The 23979-nt window shown below is 36.8% G+C and overlaps 1 protein-coding gene across 1 annotated transcript in view; it reads right to left on the bottom strand.

Moving 5' to 3' along the window:
- The window catches only part of LOC145983637 (histone-lysine N-methyltransferase NSD2-like), a 327048-nt gene that overhangs the window by 106252 nt on the left and 196817 nt on the right, over positions 1-23979 (bottom strand). Inside the window, exon 8 of the mRNA XM_083116701.1 lies at positions 18619-18770. Coding sequence (XP_082972827.1) covers positions 18619-18770 — 152 coding nt within the window. The remainder of the gene's footprint in view (positions 1-18618; positions 18771-23979) is intronic.

A 23979-nucleotide genomic window follows, 5' to 3' on the forward strand; every position in this document is an offset into this window, starting at 1 on the left:
AAAATTACGGTTTTGTATATTTTAACTTTTAGTTTTTTAGATATTAAACGAGAAGACAAAAGTTAATGAAGAGAAAAGTAACATGCATTTCCTGAATTAAGCCTACTTTTTATTTCCTCTTTAATATAATTTTCATTTGTTAATATTACTCCTAAGTATTTGAATTTGGAAACTGGTTCAAACGAGTTGTTATCAATAATTAGATTTTGATTATTACCTAACACTTGGTTTCGGCCTCTAACCATATATTTAGTTTTCTCTTTGTTAACATCCAAACCTATCTCTTTAGCATAGCATTATTCTTAATTGTATTCACATCATCCCCCAGTAAGTCTACATCATCTGCATATGCTAACAACTGAGTCACACCGTTTAATTTTAGTCCTTCTTTAGTTTCTTTTACTTTCCTAACAGCATATTCTAATGCAAAATTAAAGAGCAATGGAGATAATGCATCTCCTTGTTTTAACCCATCATGAATTGTAAATTTGACCAACATATTAATACCAACACGAATTTTACTTTCTGTTTCACATTTTTATCATACTAACAAGCTTCTTAGGTATTCCAAACTCTACTAATATATTATATAATTTATCTCTTTTGACCGAATCATATGCTTTTTTCAAATCAATGAATAGCTGATGGACATTTTGATTATATTCCCACTTTTTTTCAAGTGTCTGTCTGATGTGAAAAATTTGATCTGTAGTTGATCTGTTACGTTTAAATCCACATTGATAATCACCTATAATTTCATTAGCATATGGGGTTAGTCTTGTTAAAAGAATGTTAGACAATATTTTGTATGTTGTTGAGAGTAGAGATATTGCACGGTAATTATTGCAGTTCATTTTATCATCTTTTTTAAACACAGGAACAATTATGGATTCTTTCCACTGTTGAGGGATTTCTTCTTTATTCCATATTAAACAAATTAATTTATGAATTTGACATATTAATGAATTTCCACCATATTTAATTAACTCAGCTGGTATTAAATCAATGCCAGGTGCTTTGTTATTCTTTAGCCTTTTAATAGCAGAAGACCTACTATAACGGCTGGGGATACGTCGGGCTGACCCCCCGACTATTCCAATACTGGTTGAAGATCTCCACGCTTAGAGGTGACGAAGGAAAGCGTGGGAGGGAGATCGGCAGTCGGTAGGTATGCCTAGGCCCTTCATGGGCTGTTGCGCAACGGATTATTATTATAATTTATGAATTTGACATATTAATGAATTTCCACCATATTTAATTAACTCAGCTGGTATTAAATCAATGCCAGGTGCTTTGTTATTCTTTAGCTTTAACTTCAGTCAAGTTAGGTTCTGGAACTAAAGGTTCTGTTGTGTGTACTTCATTTACTTCTGATTTATCTCCTACATGGACATTTAAAAGGTCATTAAAGTAGTTTTTCCATCTATTTAGAATATCGCTTGGGTCAGCTAGAAAATCACAGTCTTTATCTTTTATCAAGTTTACTTTAGGTTGCCACCCCTTTCTAAACTCATTTACACCTTTATATAAATCTCTGATATTTTTATTTTTGCTGTTTGTTTCAATTTCGTTAATTTTGCTTTTCAAGTAATCTCTTTTTTTACTTCTAAACATGCAGTTAACTTCCCACTTTATTCTATTATAATTGTTTAGATTTGTATCATCAGAGTTATTTAACCACCTAAGTCTAGCCTGATTTCTTATTTCTATTAGATTACGACATTCATTATCAAACCATGGCTTACTTTTTCTCGGTTTATGGTATCCTATACTTTCTTTAGCTGCTGATTCTATTGCATTACGTATGTGCTCCCAATTCTTATTTACGTCTGTTTCATTTATATTTTCATCATCATTTAAATCCTGCAAAACATCAAATCTATTTGACAGTTTAATTTGGTAATCTTTCTTAATTCTTTCATCAGTAAACTTTCCTGTATCAAATTTTAGAACTTTTAGATTTTGTTGCTTATGATTTATCACTGAGAGTCTTTCTCTTAATTTAGCAATTACTAAATAATGGTCACTGGCACAGTCAGCACCTCTATGTGTACGAACGTCACTTATACTAGTATGCCTTCTCTTATCAATGAGAATATGATCTATCCTTGAGGTTGCAAAAGTAATCAATCTTATACCATTATCATTACTTAATTCATGAAGACTTTCTTTACCAATCGTGGGTTTAAATGTCTCTTCTTTGCCAATCTGTGCATTACAGTCACCTAACAGAATTTTCATATCATACTGAGAAAATTTATCAAAGACCTGTTCTAACTCTGTATAAAAATCATCTTTAGTATTATCATCTTTATCTTCCGTTGGTGCATGTATGTTTATTAAAATAATTTTACACCACCTACCCTGTAAAACTGCATATGATATCCTATCATTAATAAATTCTACTGTTTTAAGAGCAGAGATAATTCTATTATTTATGAAAAAGCCTGTTCCAAAATGATGATTTTCAGTACCACCATAGAAAAAAGTATAATTTTTAGTTTTACAATTCCCTTCTCCTGGCCACCTAACTTCCTGGACAGCTACTACATCTAATTTATACTTAACTATCTCATTAACTGTACACTGAAATGCCCCAGGCCGGTAAAGGCTCAGAACATTCCAGGTGCCTAATTTAATATCCTTATTCCTAATGTAGATCTTATCCTTAGTCCAGGGACCTCCCAAAGTAGTCCCCACCCGGAGATCTGAACGGGGGACTATTTTACCTCCAGAATATTTTACCTTGGGAACATCCATGGCCTTATATTGCTGTTTCTTGACATGTCTTTTTACAGTGCAGAGTTGTCAGCTCTACGCCTAACCCCCAATATGAATGGAGGAACTACTACACAAGACAAACACAAACACATTAGACAGCATAATTACTACACAAGATGAACACAAACACATTAGACAGCACAACTACTACACAAGACACACACAAACAGATCACAACTATAACACAATATAAACACAAACACATCACAATTTATTAGCATGTTAAATCATTATGCAGTAGTCTGAAAAGTTATGTAAAATGCCTGGAAAACTCAGGAACTTTGATTTTGCAAAATGGGTGAACACTCCTCTATCATATTATCATATTGCTTCTCGTAGGCTATTTTTATTATTTAATTTTTAAAAAATCGCAGGTTGGAAAATGTCGTTCGTCAAAGATTCCTAGCATCGAAATGAGCAAATTTTTCTACACACCCTCTCCCATATATATATATATATATACCTAGGTATGGTATATATATATATATATATATATATATATATATATATATATATATATATATATATATGTTTACAACATTAATACACATGATATGCCTCTTTGATACCCTACACAACCTACTTATGACAGATTACAGTTTCAAGGTCATTCACTATGACCTTTGACCTTCAATATCTCAAAACACCCCATCTCAGAAAATTATGAAAAAAAAATTTATTGCCTTATTTATTATTTTATTGTGTCCTTCATACCAAATTTCATCAAAATCAGAACTGGTGAGGTCAAGAAGGTGATTGATCTGACACGCAATATGTCTAATTATATCCAGTGGCGGCTTGTGGTCTGTCTATGGGTGTGCACATCAGTCTCATGTCCAGAAGAAGTGTAGTACCACCCCTGTCAAATACTTGCATCCATTTTTGCATACATAATAATGCTAAATGTATTGGCAACACAAGTTTTGATCATGTTTCACTGAAAATGAGGCTACCACAGAGATATATTTCATGAAACTTTTTTCACACGGATTTTTTACAAATTTCAAATATTTTGGACATTTTCCAGCCAATCACAAGAAGAGTGGTGTTATTGTGCAATATGTAATTCAGCATTCAATAACCTGACAAAATCACTCAAAACATAGAAATACCGATCTACAATATCAACAATATTGTCGATTTGCAAGGTATTTCGTAAAAACTTCCTCCCCCGCTCCACTGATATGAGCAAGGAGAATAATAACATTGGCGTACACCAAAGAAGCCGATCCAACCACCACATGGAGGAAATCAGTTGTTTATTTCTAATGACAGACTGATCAAACCAAGCAAATCAAGCAAAATGAAGAGAATAATAAATCTTAACCCTAGAACACTACCGTGTTCCAATATTACAGTGTAACTACCGCCACGTAAATTTTACGTACATGAAGGAATCTATTTTTAAAACAACCTCTACATCATGAAAACAAATTTCTATTCATTGTGAACATTATTTTGTTTATTTTTCCTTATATTGGAATTTTATTCTTCATTTTAGAAAGTATAAACATGGTTTTATTAAAAATAGAATATTTTAAGAGAAGGTCTTGCTTGACAAGCACATTCGTACATTAAGAATGAAGGCGAAAAGTTCGAACAATGAAAAGCAAACAATAATAATCTTCATAACGCTGTAAATAAGGAACAAATGTAATTTTTAAGTCTTGCAAGAAAATAGTGCATGCTTTTAAACTTTCGTTTTCAAAATCTAAGTATCCAAATCGAATTTACAAATGTCAAAATTACGTGAAAGATATTTCTGGTTTTACACAGATAGTCTGAAAAGCATTTTAATTCTAACATTTCGACTATAAGATCAAAACTTGATTTTTCGAGAAATTCACGTTTAATGCTAGTACTCGTTTGAAACTCATTTTCTCTACAGACCAAGCCAGAGATGATTTTCTTTAAAATGTTTAAAATTGACGTACAGTGCACAACATAACAAACAAAATCAAGACGACCAGAGCTTGCACCCTCCTTATGTGTTCCATTATGTCAGACAGACAACTTGAGGCACTGCTAAGCAGAAGGGTGAGTGGGTGCGAGGTGGGAGGTAGGGGAGGAATTTAAGCACAAAGCATACGTAAATTTTACGTACGGTAGTGTTCCACAAATTGGCTTCCCACAGGAGCAGTACATAGTTGTCATCCTCCTTTTCTTGTAGTTGCAGAAACTGCAATACTTTCTGTTCCCTTGTGACATGGCTGCTACTGTACTTGTCTCTTCCTTCCCCAGTACCTTCAAAAAGCATGAACTGAATTCGTGAGAATAGTCTCTTTTCTGAGTTGCCCTGATTGTTGTAGAAGTTGCGAGTGTGAATAATGTATCCATTGATCGCTGCTATGTTGATAATATTATAGAAAAATGAGATATTATAGAAAAATTCACGCAAATCTTACATCAAAACAAATGGCATTATTACTACATGCACGTCAAAATTACTTTGCAAGATTTTTCTTCTGTTACTATCGCTCCGTATTATTGACGTACAGAGTCCCACATAACGCACAAACTAAAGACGTTCACTGCTTCCGCCCTCCTTACCACAGTGCTACCACGCGCCTGACAGAATGATAAAGGAATACCATAGGCAGAGGGGTAGGTGGGTGCGATGTGGGAGGTAGGGGAGGGAAATGAGCGCGAAGCACACGTAAATTTTACGTACGGTAGTGTTCTAGGGTTAAAGAAAATTATGGTACTCACTCAGTCCACACTGCCCTGCTTCGTACTTCAGAATTTTTCCTTCCCTTCTGCCGTATTACTGCAGTTGCTACAGGCTTTGTAGCTAACTTCCCTCCAAAAATTCAACAACATTAAATATTAAGTCTATGCTTTTGCTATGTACAGTTTCCCTATTCATCATGAAATCAAACACTTTGCTCTAACTCAGTAACAATGCAAAACAGCTGACTGGTTGATGTATGCTCACTCTGCACAGCTTGATAGTTCAGCTACTGCACCACAGGGACCATTTATTTTGGACAAGATGCACTAAGCAAAGGCAATACCAGACATGTTTAAAACACCAGATTTGCTTTCAGTCACCCACCTCCCCTTCCCCTTCTTTCTTGCTCAGAACAGAATGAGAAGGACAATATACAATCGAAATTTCCCTTTTCTAAAAATAAAATCCCTCAATTTGCAATTATGCATGGGTTCCTTCTACTCCGTCACACCATCTTGAATGGAATGGGTTTACAACACTACATTTGCTAGCACACAGGCTGCTGTGTTCATGGGGTTTCCTTATGATGCAAGATCCCCAGGCACGGACCCCAAGCCAGATAACCCAATCAGCATTCTCTATGCGACTGCAGCAAGTGTCATAGGGAACGAAAATCGCATTGTGCAAGCGCCCCTCGGTCTACACCTCGCTCGCTTCTCCACCACCTCTCTTGGTGAAGAGGCACTTGATGTTTCGAAGGAGACAGAGTTCAATGAATAAGTATAAAAAAAATGATTTGCATTACAGATTTATTTGGGTGTGCACATGCGAATGTGCAAATAGGCAGAAGCAGCTACTGCTTATATCCCTGTATTTTCAACCATTTTTGTCCCAGTGCATAATGCCCTGATGTTACAGTTACGTTAGTGTTATGAAGGTGGCTCCAGAAACTTACAGTGTGTTTATAAATGAATGGTGCAGTTATAAAACTTAATAATAAATCTATTTATTACCTTACACGGGTAAAACCTACACCGTAAGCAGTGGCAACTGTCCAAGTTTCTGATCCATTATTCACAATCCTTCAATATGCGCACCATTGGTCACACGACACACATCGACGCGGTAATCAAATTCATTTCATACTCGCTGTAGATCGTCCACCGTGATGGTTTGCAGTGCATTAGTTATCTGTTCACAAACTTCCTCCAGGGACACGGGCATTGGCGGTACATAAACTTTGTCTTTAACCATTCAAGCCGGGAGTTAAATACCCATCAGCCGATGCGAGAGGCGGTAATTTTAAATCACCAAAACAGCAATTTTCGCATAATGTCACAAAATTGAACATATCTTAAAAGCCATTTGCTCAATTGCAATGAAATTTTCAGGACTTGTAAACGAAACTTCACACTACACAAAACTGTATAAATAATGACATTTATACTATAATAACAAAAATAATAATAAAAATAAAAAATTACATGTTGCGTTTACAAAGTACTCCTTCTGTCTTGTGTTCTTGTTAGTTTAGAAGTCCAACGTTGTGTGGTACAATTTAAAATATGCTTCGAAACACAGTCCTACTTCACTATCTGAACACCAATAAACACTTTTGAACTATACTCATAAGCATAAATATTCCCAGAACAAGATATTTCTTCCACGGTAACTGGTTGCCATTTGCGCATTCGTGAACGTGGTTTCAATGTGCAATGTTGAATACAAGTGTCGGCATATAAGTAAGTTTCTTCGACAATGAGTTGTACAACTTGTTTGTCAAAAAACAACAAAAAAGCATCAAGAACATTATTGACTGCTTTTTGGGGACCGCACAATCCAAAAAACGCAAGTTTATTTGCTTTGAAAGAGTCGTCAACTTCTTTCCAGTTCCAGGTTACATTCGATGACGCAACAGGTGAGGATGTAATGCCATCTAATTCGCTTTCACTATCATTGACACTATCTACTTCCTGTTCTGCATAGTTTCTGCATAGTTTACTTCACTTTCACTTGTAGATAGAAATGAATAAATTGAACCTTCACTGTAACTTTCCTCTAAAAATGCACCAATTTCATCCGCTTCGATGCCCTTTACCCGCTCGTTCGACGCCATTTCTCAGCTGTTTTTTTTTTACGTAATAAAGTGATGCAATCGCATATAATTTCATGTATTTGGAACCAAACCAACAGACAGCAGAACATTGCAGTCTACTCTTGAGTTACATGCGTTTTCATTCATATGGGAAAACAACAGATGGCAGAATATGCATCATTTCGTCACTACTACACGGGACGTATACGTGTACGTCGAACCGCCTCTAGAAGCACTATGACGGTCCGTACACGTGTACATCGAACCGGCTTGAGGGGTTAACAAACCCCCAAAGAAAGAAATTGCATGGTGTTAAATCCGGCGAACGGGGTGGCCAGGGTAGAAGGTTGGTGTCTTCTTTTGCAGCACGTCCAATCCAGCGATGGTGAAGAACACGATTAAGAACCTCTCTCACATTCCTGTGAAAATGGGGCGGAGCACCGTCAAGTTGCAAAATGTAATCATCGTAATTGGTGTTAAGCTGGGGTAACAACCAGGTTTCCAACATGTCTAGAAATGATTCACCGGTGACTGTTGCTTCTTCGAAGAAAAATGGGCCGTGCACTTGCTCCCGGGAAACCGCACAGAAAACATTCACTTTTGGAGAGTCACGCTGATGCTCTATCTAGGTATGTGGTTTCTCGCTTCCCCAGATATGGACATTGTGTTTGTTCACCTTGCCACTTACATGGAAAGTGGCCTCATCACTGAAGATGAGTCTTTCTACAAAACCATCTTCTTCTTCCATTTTCAACTGCATCTCTTCACAGAATTCACACCTTTTAACTTTGTCTGTTGGTTTAAGGGCCTGCACTATTCGCAGTTTGTACGGTTTAAAACATAGTCGCTTACGCAACACCTTCCACACCGTATTCTTTGGCAAGTCCAATTCCCTGTTTGCTTTATTAAGTGACTTCCGAGGACTTCGCTGAAATGCCTGGTGCACTCTTTCAACGTTTTCATCGGACAGAACTCTTCCCTTTACACAAGCATCCAGTTTCCACGAACTGTCAGTACCACCGATTTATGTTATTCTTGTGTGGTGGGTCTTTCCTAAACCATGCACGAAACTCACGTTGCACTGTTACCACAGATCTGGACACCTCAAAACGGAGCACACAGAAAGCCTTTTCCTGTTGCGACGCCATCTCGGAACTAAAGCTCGCTGCGGAAACTGACTGACTCAGAATTGACGATGCAGCCCCGCAGCAAGCATGACAAGCAAACAGCAGGTAGCGCATCAAAAACTTGGACAGTTGCCACTGCTTACGGTGTAGGTTTTACCCATGTAAGGTAATAAATAGATTTATTGTTAATTTTTTTAACCGCACCATTCATTTATAAACACGCTGTATATAATTTGTTTTTCACAAGCTTCTTGATCAACTCTATCCATCTTGTCCCAATTCCCCCTATTTTGTTCTCTTTCTCATACAAATATTTTCATTTCAGCCATTTTTCTCTATTCCATTCTCCCTCCTCTTTCTTTTGCACTTCTTTAATTTCATATCCATAGCTTAACATGCACTCACTATATGTTGTTCTTGTATTCTCCTCTCTCCCATCTCTCCTATCTTATTGAATTCTTTCATTGATACTTCTTCCAGTTTATACTACATATTTGATTCCTGATTCACCACATTCTACTTAGACCCCTGGCATTGGTAATTTATCACTTTCTCTCCCTCCATCGCACTCGTTAAGCAATTCCTTGACACTCTTTGGTGGCATGACGGCTGCTCTCAATCAATACCTTTCTTAGATCTGTATCTGCTTCTCCATTTTCTATCTGTAGGGCACATTCATATGTTTCTTCTCATTTCTTTTTTTGGACATCCTCCTCCATCACCTGTTTTCCTGGTTACTTTTTCTATTTCCATTTTATTCTCTGCTCAATACTTTTCAGAAACATTTATATTTTCTCAACAATTTAATAATAAATTTTGGGTGTTCTATGATTTCTGTAATAAGCTATTGTTTGCAATTGTTATTTCAATATTGTACCTGTAAATGGAACCCTTCACTTGGTGCATCAACTCCACAGAGTATATTTTCCAAAGTTTTGTTTAAGGTCTGCCATAAGAGAAACCACAATGGCCAATTTCAGTCAAATGCAACACCAGGCCAGTCATTCAAAGTATCTAGTCGTTACACAGATTGTGGCTCAAATGCTGCAATTTTACAAATTTGGTGAGGTCAAAAAATGGTAATCTGCTGCTCTTTCTCCTCCTGGTCCTCCAAAACCAAACTTTAATACCAAATTTTAGTCAGCATATTGCCCTAAAATCTCCTACATTTAGTTTGTTTATGACCAAAAGTATAATCTGGATAGTGATTTGAAGGCATCATCAAAATTTGAAGCACTCACAGAAATTTGCTTGCCTGTAGGCCACTTTCACATGCATTAATGAATTTCACTGAAATCATCAATTTATGACCATGCAAACTGCCATAAATTTTGAGCTCTTGAGCTCAAAACTTCATAGTCGCAAGATACCTCAGAGAACAAAGCTGATGTTGCATTTGAGTGAAATCAGGGAGGTGGTGCACAGTGGATAAAGCCAGATGCCAAAACAAAAGTGAAATCAATCTCTGTGCAGTCACACCAGAACTTAGTCCTTTCAGCACCTTGGAGTGTCAACCTCATCACCTTATTGTGACTAACATTCTTTTAGTGTAACCATGGTACGATAATTCCCTACAACTTTTATCTAGACAGGTCCAATCCAACACATGTGTCACTGCTTGCATAACTTTATGTGCTGCAGTGCCATCTTTGTGAGTTGTCACATGGCTGTTGGACTAATATAATAGTAGTGTCATGTTTGTTTTTTTAAAAAAATGTTTTCTTTTAATTGGTAGATATCAGATGATATGATTGTTCCCCAAGATTTTTCTGTGTCCCCTTATCCTCAGAACAAAAATGGATAATTGGAAAATGAGACCGATGCATTGCCAAGCATTAGTATATGCAGATGATATAATACTAGTAGCAGATACAGAGAACAAGCTACAGGAGGTAGAATGGGCAGAAGTGCTAAAGGCTAAAAGAATGACGGTAAACACAAATAAGAGCAAAGTGATGCAAATAGGAAGAATGGATCTGATGAAATAGAACTGGAGCAGACCGAAAGATACGAGTATTCACCAGACAGGAAGAATAGATGAGGACGTGATGAATAGAGTAAGGAAATCTAACAATGCATACTACCAACTAAGCCAGACCATTTTCGGAAAAAAGAGAAATATATACCAAAACTAAACTACAAGTATATAAGTCAGTAGTGGAACCAATTTATTATACAGAAGTGAAAGCTGACCAGTAAGAGAAAAAGAAGTAAGACAAATAATGACAGTAGAGATGAAATGCTTCTGTAGAATAGTTGGTAAAACAAGAAGAGATAGAGTATGAAATGAAAGAATCAGAGAATTAAATCAGAAGCCATTGAAAGAGAAACTGACACAAAGACAATTAAAATGCTTCAGACATGTGGTAAGAATGGACAAAGATAGAAAAGCAAAGCAATTAATGGAAGCTAGAACAAAGGGAAGGAGAGCAAGAGGTATACTCCAGAAGACATTTGAAAAAGGAATAGAAGAAATAGGACAAGAGAAAAGAATAGGAATAAGAGAAATGAAAAGGATGGTAAAGGAATGGGAGAGATGGAAGGAGTGGATAGAGTCAACACTGATGCTTTAAGGCAAAAGGGGAGAGAGGAAGAAGAAGTAGAATTTAACATGTAATTTGTCAAAAACCAGAGGTGATACTTCAGTTTAGTCAGGGCCGGTGGAAAGGGGGGGAGGTTGAACCATGCAACTGCCCAGAGTGGCAAATTTTCAGGGCGGCAAAATTTCAAGGGAAGAAAAAATAAGCCTATTGAAAACTTGAAAGTTATAATATTATATTATATAACTTGGGAGTTAATATATGCCAATCCACCATTTTGAAGGAACGTATCAGTAGTCTCACTTTAAAACCATGAGTGCCACATAGAGGAAAAGCACATTCGATGCCTTAACTCCGGTGAGATATCAAGTGGGAGAGGTCTATGATGTGCTCCTTCAAATAATTGGCACAATAAAACTGTCCAAATGATCGCACATACTGTAGGGCTCGGTGTTTTGCAAACCAGTTGTGTGGCTTTACATTCTTTTGCCCACTAGTTATCTGATATGACTTTTTACTCCACATAATGTAATGAGCAAATGTCTTCAAAACATTACTCTACAATGTGTTAGATGGTGTTAGAAGATTTTTTCAAACATACCTAGTCTTACCATAAATACTGTCCCGAAGTTGTAAGTAAATAGACACAAAATGGTGAGAGATATTGTAATATCAGAATAACATGAGGTGCATGGATGCATTATGAACCAAAATCACAAATAATTATTCGAAATGGCCACCTTTAGCACTTACAAACTTCTGAAGTCTTCATGGCCGCGCATCAATGGAATTACGCAACACATCGACTGGAAAATGAGCAACTGCCTTCAGAAGAGATCGACCTCTTTAAACTGTCAATATTGGGATGTCTCTTCTTCCAAGCCATCTCCTGAAGCTTGGACCACAATTTGTAGTCCAAAGGGTATAGGTCCGGACTTGCAGAAGGCCAATCTGAAGTGGAAATGAAGTCTGGAACATTTGCTATGAGGGAACGCTCCATTTCTGTGAAAAAGGGGTAAAAACATCAGCCAAAGTGTACCAGCAGACAGTGCTTGAGAAACGATGCAAGAATCTTACCGACACCATCTTCCATGGAGAGAACTGGAGCTTCCAGCAGGACTCAGCCCCAGCCCACAAAGCACGCACCACCCAGCAGTGGTTGGAGGCAAATGTTCCTGACTTCATATCCACGTCAGATTAGCCCTCTGCCAGTCCAGACTTAAACCCTTTGGACTACAAATTGTGGTCGAAGCTTCAGGAGATGGCTTGCAAGAAGAGACATCCCAATATTGACAGTTTAAAGCGGTCTCTTCAGAAGGCAGCTGCAGAGTTTCCACTTGATGTGTTGCGTAATTCCATTGATGCGCGGCCATGAAGACTTCAGAAGTTTGTCAGTGCTAAAGGTGGCCATTTCGAATAATTATTTGTGATTTTGGTTCATAATGCATCCATGCACCTCATTTTATTTTGATATTACAATATCTCTCACCATTTTGTGTCTATTTACTTACAAATTTGGGACAGTATTTATGGTAAGACTAGGTATAAGCGCTTTAAAAAAAGCAAGTTTCTTAGATGCCAGTTGGCAGTCTGGCAGGGCCTGCCTCCCTCCATGAAGTTCATACCATGTTTTTTAATAATATGTTCTATCTTACACGTAGTTATAAAAAGAAGTTCATACCATGTTTTTTTAATAATATGTTCTATCTTACACGTAGTTATAAAAAGTTCATACCATGTTTTTTAATAATATGTTCTATCTTACACGTAGTTATAAAAAGAAGTTCATACCATGTTTTTTAATAATATGTTCTATCTTACACGTAGTTATAAAAAGAAGTTCATACCATGTTTTTTAATAATATGTTCTATCTTACACGTACGTAGTTATAAAAAGCTATGCCTGCATTTGAAGGAGATTCATCTATGAGCAGACCAAACATCAGGGGCCTCACCGATGGGGTAGTGGTAGTGTCGTCGCCTTGTAATCAAGGGATCTAGAGTTCGATACCAGGTGGAGGCACATAGTGATTTGATCCCACTTTAAACCATAGGTCCAGTCCCTATTAGACTTCCTGTGCATAAAAGTAAACTTATGTCGTGTTGAATGACTACTACAAACATTACCTTCTTGTACTGCCAATCTACTCACATAACTGGACTAATTTATCATTCACTGGTACCTGTTTCCAAGACTACAGGATTTAACCACATCATGTGTTTTTAAACACCACTTATGAAACTTCCAGCTGCTTTCAACTCACTAAGTGAGAAGATGCACCTTCGTGGATGACTATAATGTCAGTGTTCTTGCCGTCGAAGGCGATTGGATTGTGGTGCACTTCCGATTACTTCTTTCAGTTCCGCGATATATAATGCATGGAGCCATACAATTTTGAGAAACGTAAATGACTTATCCTGGCCTTATGAGGTTATTACTTACTTGACAGTTCAAGTGAAATTCTGCCCGACTATAAGAAATGTCAATGTAAATTATCCCACTTCCTTCCTTATCAGAAAGTGAAACAGCCCTTTCTTTGCTCCAAATGAACAGTCCATGTCTTGACAAGTTGTGGGACAGTTTTTCATTTTCCTTTCTTTGATGGACACCTTCTTGTAATCGAGGGGTGCTGAGTTTGATGCAAGGTTGAGGTACAAGTTGTTTGGATCCCAGTCCCCAGTCGTGATTAGCCTTCCTGTGCATTAACCTTCTAGCGGGCGCGTTCATAATCGTGTCACCAGCGGGCACGTGACACATTTTTTTACGTCATTTAGTATCATTGATTATGAGCAAGGATTTTTATAATATAAACGTAAATTTTTTGGGTCTACATTTATTTATTTCATATCTGAGGTTAATATAAATGAAACATATTGAAATACAAGTTACAATGCTGAAAAATTTTTTAAAAAATACAGTACGTAACTTATTACATATTTATTGTGCACCACGTTTTTCATCAGCAGGCGCATGTCGTACTTTTTACGACAGATATTCCTACTGAAAACCTAAATGTTACAAGTATTTTTTTTATTTTTTTTCAGCATTCGAACTTGTATTTCAATATGTTTCATTTATATTAACCTCAGATTTGATATAAATAAATGTAGACCCAAAAACATTTACGTTTATATTATAAAAATCCTTGCTCATAATAAAAGATACTAAATGATTCACTGTCATATTGATTGACTTCTATATATTTGTCACTTAAGTCACTATCACTGTCCAATTCATGTGATCCCTCTTCATCAGAAGAAACTTGAAGGATACGCTGAATTTCTCTCATGTCTACGTTTTGTCGACTCATTTTCAACAATGACCTGACGAGAAAGTTACAGAACAGGAGCAGGCGCGAAGCGCAAACTTTACGACACAGTGTTCTGATCTGAAATACACAACAATTGGCAGAGTATAACATATGGATTAGTAACAATGACTGCTAATATGCAACACAAAATACCTCTTTGAGGAATACATAAAAAGAAATAGGTCGATGAATTCAAAGGAAACACAAGAAAATTAAAGAAAATTACTTTTGACGTAAATTTTGCCCAGGCGCGCCCGCTCGAAGTTTAAGTGAGATTAAAAACACAGCTCTATCAAGTTCTATATACAGTTGCATACCAAGGACTTTCGAAAGGGGCAGGGTGGGGTGCATCTTTTCCTGTCTTTGATATTTTTTACTGGACCAAAGGAGGGTTATGATCCCCACAAACCCACCGTTTGGGCATGCCACTGTCTATGTTGTGATAAGAGTATGTTTGTAAAAGATTCTGTATTATTGTACCAAAGGAAAACAGAACTTTATTGTAAAAATCTAAACTTGTAGCACTATAGTGTGTGTACAAGATTCCCAAAATAAACCAATTCCAATTTAGGTAGACCTTTGTGCTGGAGTGGTTACCACAGCACACACCATGACATCAAGGGTCCCAGGTTCAAATCCCAGTCTGGGGATGATTGGTCTTTGTGAGTGTTGCTTCATCAATTTCATAATATCATCACTCATCCTCATTGTCGCGATTAGCCTAAGGTGGCAGAAAAGCGATGTAAAATAACCTAATATCAAGCAATCAATCTCAAATAGGTCTAGGAAAAGCAGGTTTAGGATATTTCCATCATTTTTAATATTGATACTGCAAATAACCAACGTGCTTTTGTTATCAACATGGCATTGTTTTAAAGAAATTTAAACCATCAGACAAAATTTATATTTTCAGGTGCTTCACCTTGCAAGCATAATGGGGTACTTTGTTTTCTTTGAATTGTGGTGCAGACAAGCCTTCAAAAACTGATCAATTTTACACCTCCAAACTGTTTGTTTTTATGTGCCATGGTAGCTCAGTTGTTAGGGTGTCTGGCTACCATGCAAGAGACCTGGGTTCGATTCTCAGTGGGGGAGAACAGGGATTTTTTCCACTTGTTCAAGCAGCTGCGGTGCCCACCCAGCGTCGTACAGGGTGGGCACCTGGAGGAAACTCTGGAGTGTAAAGGCAGCCAGGGGAGTGGTGCTGATCATATCACCCCCAGCTTCGGCTGTGATCAAGAAAGTGTGGGGTCCTAACTCCACACCCCCTATATGCCTTCGTGGCATGTTGCAAAGCACAGGGGAGCACTTTACTTTTTTCTTAACTGTTTGTTTTTGCTATTGTAAAACACTTGAAATTCCTGTTTATTGACAATTGTTGAAAATGAGGGCTCAAGCATTGGTTCCTGGTTGTTACAAATGTTACTTTTGCAATGTTGGAAGAAAATCCCAAGTCGAGCAGCCCATTGCTAACCCCCCCTCACTACTAGTTGTGTGCCTGACAGCAGTGTCCGAAGCAACGATTTGTGGCACATGCATGAGATTTGTTTCTGGTTTCTCTTCAAGGAAGTTGCGGTGAATTTTTACAATTTTAAGCCCATATTTAAGTCAATATTTTCGTGAAAATAACTAAAAATTCACATATTTAGCACATTTTTACTACATATAAATCCGTTCCCCAATGATAACACTGTAAAAGAATGGCAGCTTAAGGAAAAATCTGGAATTTTGCTCTAGCTTCGGTCCTATTGAAACTGCATGGACCAAATTTGGAAGAGAGTATGACACTGTTTGAGGATATGAAATGCCCATCTACAATTTTGAAAAAAGAAGAAAAAGAAAGGAATTATGTAACATTTTTGAAAGTCATAATTTTTGGGAAAGTTTGAAAATTGGTCATTCCCTGCTGGATCCCTACCTGTCACTCATTGTGAAAGTACTATTTTGATCTGATTATTTTGTAAAATATAAATATATCAGAAAAAACTGTGATTGAAGAGTTATACTCCAGTTTATAAAATCTATTGCACAATAATTTGAAAGAAAACTAAGACGTTTTCAAACTGTGCTTCTTAATAAATGTTAATAATTGAAATTTGAGTACATCATACCTTCACATGTATACAAATGAACAAAAAAGACAGAACTGAAATATCCTGGGTGGTTTCGAAGAAAATAAGTCATTAATTGCTACCTATAGACGTGGTAAGTATGGCTACCACTTGTCTATATAAAGACTAAACACAGATACCAACTCACAGATTAGAGATACAAGCTTTGTTTTTGCACCAATTTCAAGTGAACCATTCGTAAATTTGTACAATAAACCATATTATTTGTACCTGGCACTTCTTCCAAAATATGTTAACAAAAACTGGAAAAAGTTAGTTTTTCATTACCTGTTTTAGTGTAAATAACTACCAGTTCAATTTGATATTGCATTCAATGCATGATTTCCTACAAATAGATCTTTTTTGTTATAAAGGGTGTTCCGTATGGGACGCCGAATTTGAATCGAGTGCTATTGTTTTGTTTCGAGGTTGTCAGACCTGTTCTTACCAATGTTGGCATCTGTTGTCATGCCAATTAATGTAGCCTCAATTGTTTTGACTTATTTGTTGTGGTTTCCTTCCGGAAATCCTCGAATAATCCAGGTGCGTGAAATCCATCCATCCGCTGAGAACGACTGTGTGGTGTGGGTTTTGGCAGGTGAAGTGTGATCTTACACCCTGTGATTTCTTCTTATGGGGGTTTGTAAAATCACAGGTGTATGCCAACAAACCACGAACCCTTTTGGAACTGAAGGCGGAAATCATATGGGTGATTGGATTCATCAGGACAGACATCTGCGAGAGGGTTATCAATAATTTTGTGGGACGTATAAATGTATGCAGACTCAGTAGGGGTGGGCATATGCCTGACATTATCTTTCATACGTAAATGGGAGATGTTACTGCTTACATATATGTGAAATATAACTATTTTCATGAGATTTTCCCTATTTTTATTTAATTTTCTAATTTGGCATCCTATATGGAACACCCTATATTATTTATTTATAAATACACTTCTTATTTGCTGTACAAGAAACAAAGGAGGCTTACTTTACCTCAGCTTGATAAGCACAGCGTAGTTGAAAGACACTTAGTTGGGGGAATGTAGAGACAATACCCAAGTAGAAGCTAGAAAATACTTCAACCCCAATGCTGTGTGAAAATCTGAAAGAACTTCCTGGTGTCGATACCTGATTTCCTGGGTATCTCTGCACAGGAAAAGAGAAACAGTAGAATTTTGTATTCAGCTGTTTTTTTTTTTCTTGCAGCTGTCACAAATATAATTTCCTACTATTTGAAAAGCATGTGGATATATATCCTTGTCAAACCACAAAATAATTAACCCAGGAGTTCTACTAACCAGTAGCTCAAGCAGCAATGTTAACAAAAACTTCACGTTTGTGCCAGTTTGGCAGCCATGGTGTCAATGCAGTGTAAGTTGAAATGGAAGAAAAAGATTTTTAAAATGGAAAAATATAGGGGAGGGGAGTTGCTTGGTCAATTCAAAACTTCAACCTTTAACAAGTCTGTCTGCAAACGAAAGTACTTTGGTAACACAGTTAAGCCTTGTCTCCATGTTAATAAAACATTACAATACTGACCAAGGCAAAATGTTTTATAGTATTAAAAATATATACATTAAAAACATAACGTTTCCACCCTCTAACAGGATCTTCATCAGACGAAACTTCACAATAAATTCATTCACGTTTTTAATGTATATATTTTACCTGGTATATATTGCTGTATTTTTTTGTTAATGACATGCTCAAGGATGGAGTTGGGGCAGGCTCCATGGACCCACTTCCTAAATCCACCCTTACTCCACTGCATGTTGAGCACTGTGCTGCAGCAATAAACATTCAGGTTCAGACATTCCAGAGTTTAAATTAGCTACTTTTGCCTCTTTCATACTACATCAGAGTGTGAACTTCTTCCTCTATACCCACACTTCAAGACTGTTATGATCGTGAAAAAAATAAAAATACTAATTTGTTTCAGTACAAATTTCATGTTGGTATATTAAAAGCAAGACATACCTTTATGAATTTTCGCCAAGGACAAGAACACCCAACGTTGTTCTTGTTCCATCCAGTACCGAGTTACAGGTGCTTTAGTATATGTCTGGAAACGCTGGTTCTCACAGTCTTTGAATTTGCAAACAAGAGGACTGCATTCAATTCGTGATTTCCTACAAATAGAAATATTTTGTTATATTATTTAATTATAAATACAAACTTTATTTGCTGTACAAGAAATACATAAATTCAAGCAAACCAGCTCTTAAGACTTTTTATAGCAGTGCAACAGCATGGAAAATATGAAAGACTTGAAACATTCAGGTGTACTGTGTCCCTTCATGCTCACAATGTGTTGGATGTTACACAACATCAAAATAACCTTGATGCCCTTACATTTATGTTGTTAGAGAGAAATAAAACATGCCAGAAGATAAAAATTAGAATATAAAAGGAATATAATTATTTGGTATGGCTTTGTGATTAATTACAGGATGTTAATAAATTGGAAATAAATAAATTAGAAATTCATTTGGTTTATATATACATATGTAACGTTATTTTTTTTTTTTTAATTTGCTTTTTGTTTCTTTTATGCTTATTTGTTTATTTTCTGCTTCGATAAGTAATCAGTATTGGATCAGCAGTGTGATTCTATACAATGAGTCTGTACTGGGGATTGAACCTGGGATTTTTGATTACAAAGCAACATCATTATCACAACACCATTGAGAAAGCCCAAAGAAAGCAACCAAAATATCTGTAGTGCTCACACCATACAGATACAACAATGAAAACATGCTTCAAAGCTGTTTCAACTGATGTGTACAATCAGAGAAAGAATTACCTGGGCCAAGGGACCTAGAATTTCGTAATGCCTTAAACTTAAAGCCTATTGCTTATGCAACCAAAATAACAAAATATTTGCTTAAGTTTGCCTGGCAGATCTGAGTTTTCGGGAAGGACTGAGCATTGATAGCATGAGTCACATGACTCATCTGCCAGCCACAACAAACAGCTGGGTGCTATAAGGCCTCCAGGAGAAAATTTCAGAAACTGGCTTCTTAACAAGAGCTACTCGTAAGGAAATATTCTTTCAAGTGAAACTAGAGTCAGTGTCAAGAAGGTTCACTGAAATGATGCCACAAGCTAATTGTTTAAATGCAGTTTATGCACTGGACCTACAGATTAAAGTGGGATCCGAACCATATGTTCCTCTATCTGGAACTGAATTTGGAAGCCTCTGATTACATGGCGCTCTGATTACTACTACACCATCGGAGAGGCAATGGAAGCCTCGAGAAAGACATGAGCGAACATTGCTACATAACAAACCATATTTGGCGTACATTTTAAAAATAAGACAATATTTTGTGGTCAGAGGTTCGAACCATGGGAGAGGCATAGATTTTTTGTCCCATTGTCCATTTCACGAGTTTATAATTCTTCCTCACCGACATGATTAACACAAGTGGTGGAAGAAATGGGAAGAAAAATAACAAACAGAAATAAAAGGAAAAAGCGAAACAAATTTTATTCATAATATTCTGCAGACACTTCAATTATATTCATGGATGTAACATTTAAAGAGAGCCGTGGTCTTTCCCTTGCTTTTTCCCCTTCCTCTGTGCTCTCGCTTCCCTCTGCCATGATTGGTCTAAAACTAATTAATGGGATCGTTTAATTAACATCACAACAATGAAACAAGGCACAATCAACTGCACAAAACAACTTTCCAATTGTTTTTGAATCGGAAAACAATTAAGATGCTGTAAAATGATGTACGATGCAGTAATAAAGTGGGAATTTGGTATGGTATAGAATTAAATTGGTGGAGATGTTCAATTTGATTGGATGTTTGTTATTTAGTGTTGCTATTCTTTCATTTTTGGCAAATAGTGATGATGAAGATGAGTGATGATATGATGAAATTGATGAAGGGACACTCACCAAGAACATCCATGCCAAGCCGAGATTGGAACCAGGGGCTCATAACTAGGCATATTATATTATTAATATATTCATATCATAATATCACGTCATATTATTCAGTACGAAGTAATATCAGAGACATTCAATCTTGCATTTCTGCCTTTCAACTAATTCTTCGACTTCACATTAATCACAACAATAAGATAAATTATGAAGCAAATTATAATGAATATGGGATATTGACAGTTATTACAAATTACCTGACACAAACAACATTAAGCAAGCTCAGTGGGCAAGCTCATTAAGTTCTCGACATTCGATCTTGTCACCAAACAGTATTTTTCGTCCTCAATTTCATGTAATGGTCACTCATGCATATCGTCGCAATCAGTGTACAGGGGACAAAAAATTTAAAAATAAACACGATCGAAGGGCACTTATTTCATCTCTCAAGAAGCCTCCTACAAAACCAGAATACATGTATCTTCACATACGTTTTCGATTTCTATATTTAACTAGTCGAGACGGAGAATGGGAGAGCAATTTTCAATTTGACAAACAGAGAGATGGAGACACTGTCAAGTCTAGTTTCTTCTTGTCACCTCCCTAATCGAGTTGTTCTGTTTGTTATTGGCTTTGTATCAGCAATTATTGTCATTATTCTTCCCCTATGGGTAAACCATAACAACAATTTCAATTTATAATGAATTATAGCAGATAAAGAAGCAAGAACGAGAAAGTCATGCCTGACCAGGACTCCAACGCAAAAACTTACGTAACGAGATTTGAAATTCTGGAGAAGGCATCTGTGTTTCGCTTGACTTTCTCTTTCCTCTACTTCTGTTATTTTATCATACATGAATGATGGAAATGGATCTGAGGAAAAGTAGCAATCCATAATTGTGTTGGTTGGATGTGACAGATGTGAACTCCAACCTGAAAAAAAAAATTCCCATTTGTTTCGTATATGGTTGAACTTGAAATTTTCTTACACTGTGACAATTTGTTTTTTAGTTTTTGGTTGGTGCACAGATAGGCTAATCTGGACTGGACCTTCAGTTTAAAGTGAGATACGAACCACTAAGTGCCTACACCATGTATTGAACCCATGATCCCTTGATTACAAGGCGATGAGGTTATCACTATGCCATCGAGAAGGACCTGTGACAAAATGTTATTCACTCGACCTCTACCATAATTTATTTCAACATTTACATTTTCGTTTTTTCTTCTTCTTCTCTCTTTTTGCATCTTCGAATTTCTTCTTGTTCCAGGAAAAAATATTACTTTCAGGGTGTATAGAAATCCCCCCCCCCATTCAAATAGATAAAAAGCTCACTCTTGAGAACTAATTTACGTGTTTATCACTAACGTAACCATTAAGAAACTATTAAAATGTTAACTGCAGATGAAGCAATACTTACAGCCACTAATGACATATCTATTCTTGTGTAGCCTCACAGACAACAAGTATCTGGTGAGACATTCACTCTTGCTAACTACGGACGAAAGTCACTGAACTAAAGACTGGCAAGCAGGCTTCTGCGCTACAAAAGATGAGGTCATGTGTTCCTGTTATAAATGGTGTACGAAATAAGGAGGAACATAGCTTTCATATCAAACTAGATGTATGTTTTGGTCCCATCATTGCATGTAGAACACTTTCTCGTCATGGCCTTGAAGTTCCCTCAAGGCACTCCTATGTAAAGGCTTCTATGCAAGAAGGATATCTTCCCACTGATGGGAGGAAAAGTGGGTGTGTATCGAGGTTTTTCAACTTTTGGGTTCTTGTTCATTTCAGAATGAATCATGCTTAATCCAATCTATCCGTTGTAGGTTTTTAGTTTCTGTTTCTATTCGGTTATTTCACATTGTCCTCCTGCTTATGTTATTCACGACGAAGGTTTTGGATTCAATAATAAGGACAATAACGGGATTTTGTTGGTTGGTTGATTTGGTGTCTTAGGTCCACTTTATGCCCAGTTAGGATAATTGGAACTGGACCTACAGTTTAAAGTGGGATCCGAACCACTATGTGCGTCCACCGGGTATCGAACCCGGGACCCCTTCATTACAAGGTGACCACGCTCCCACTGGGCCATCGGGGATTGTGTTCGAAATGAATTAATTTAATTGTGGGTGATATGATATGCAAACATTGTAAGGCTATTGAAAGAAAAGTTATGGGAAGCTGCTAGTTTTTGTATTGTGGAGAGGAAACCATAAACATGAAACAGAAGCTTATATACTGTGAAATCTGATGCTATGGGTTTGAATACTGGCTAAGACATGTCTGTTTTTTCATTGTAAAATTTAATCCATAGAGTTGTAGCAGCCTATTATAATGTGTATACATGTTTCAAAAGGATGAAATAAAAAGATTGAGGGTGTAGTGGTAATGTCTTGCCTTGTAATCAAGGGGTTCCGGGTACGATACCAGGTGACGGCATATAGTGGTTCGGATCCTACTTTAAACTGTATCCAGTTCAGATAAGTCCATCTGTGCATAATGTGGACTTACAACAAAATGAGCCTTCCCGATGATGTAGTGGTAGTGTTGTCACCTTGTAATCAAGGGGTCCTGGGTTCCATACCCTGTGCAGGCACATAGTGTATATCTAGTCCTGATTAGCCTTACTGTGCATAAAGTGGACTTAAAACACCAAATCAGTCAATCAATCAATCAACTTACAACAAAATATAAACTTACAAAAAAGCTTGTGCTAAGGTATTGAAGAATCGGGTCTAACACAATGATTCAATTCTTTCCCTTGGTCGCCAGTGACATTGTTAACTAATATTCTTAATTTCAGTTTCAAGATGAAACCAGGTATGAAATAAAAGGAGTGGTTTAATTTTTCTCTTATGAAATCCCACTTTTGTAGTAGCAATTAGCCACAATCAGATGTGATGTAATAAAACAAATCTGACACATTTTTGAAGTATTAAATTGGTATCTATTTTGGAAACATATTTCAAATATAAGAAACTTTAGACACATCGAATCTTAATATTTAATTCCTGATTTAACAGCTTTAAGAAACCTGATTTAGGGGGGGGGGGGGGGCAAATGCACTTTTTGCTCTTGCCAAGCTACGCCCATGACGAGCAGGAATTAAAAGAAACAGACTGTCTGGACTAAATCGGCACATCTAATACCCTTACTAATGAGTAGAGACATTGAATTTTTGCGATTCGCAAAATCGCGAAATGTAAAGAAAAGATGCAATTTTGAACATTCTGCACATAACTACACCCCCAATGATGAAATATACATAAGGTTTATTCACGAAGTAATGCAAAATGTGTGCTTTTGCATGAAATGAATTCTTTTTCGCGAAATAACCGTGAAATATCATCAAATTAAGTAGAAAACACGCAAAAACCGGCAATCGAGGTTGCGCGCGCAAACTGTCGATTTGTAACAAAACGTTTGCCTAAAGTTTCCTA

This window comes from Lepisma saccharinum, chromosome 2, assembly GCF_977018435.1.
Source record: "Lepisma saccharinum chromosome 2, izLepSacc3.1, whole genome shotgun sequence".
Classification (NCBI taxonomy): Eukaryota; Metazoa; Arthropoda; class Insecta; order Zygentoma; family Lepismatidae; genus Lepisma; species Lepisma saccharinum.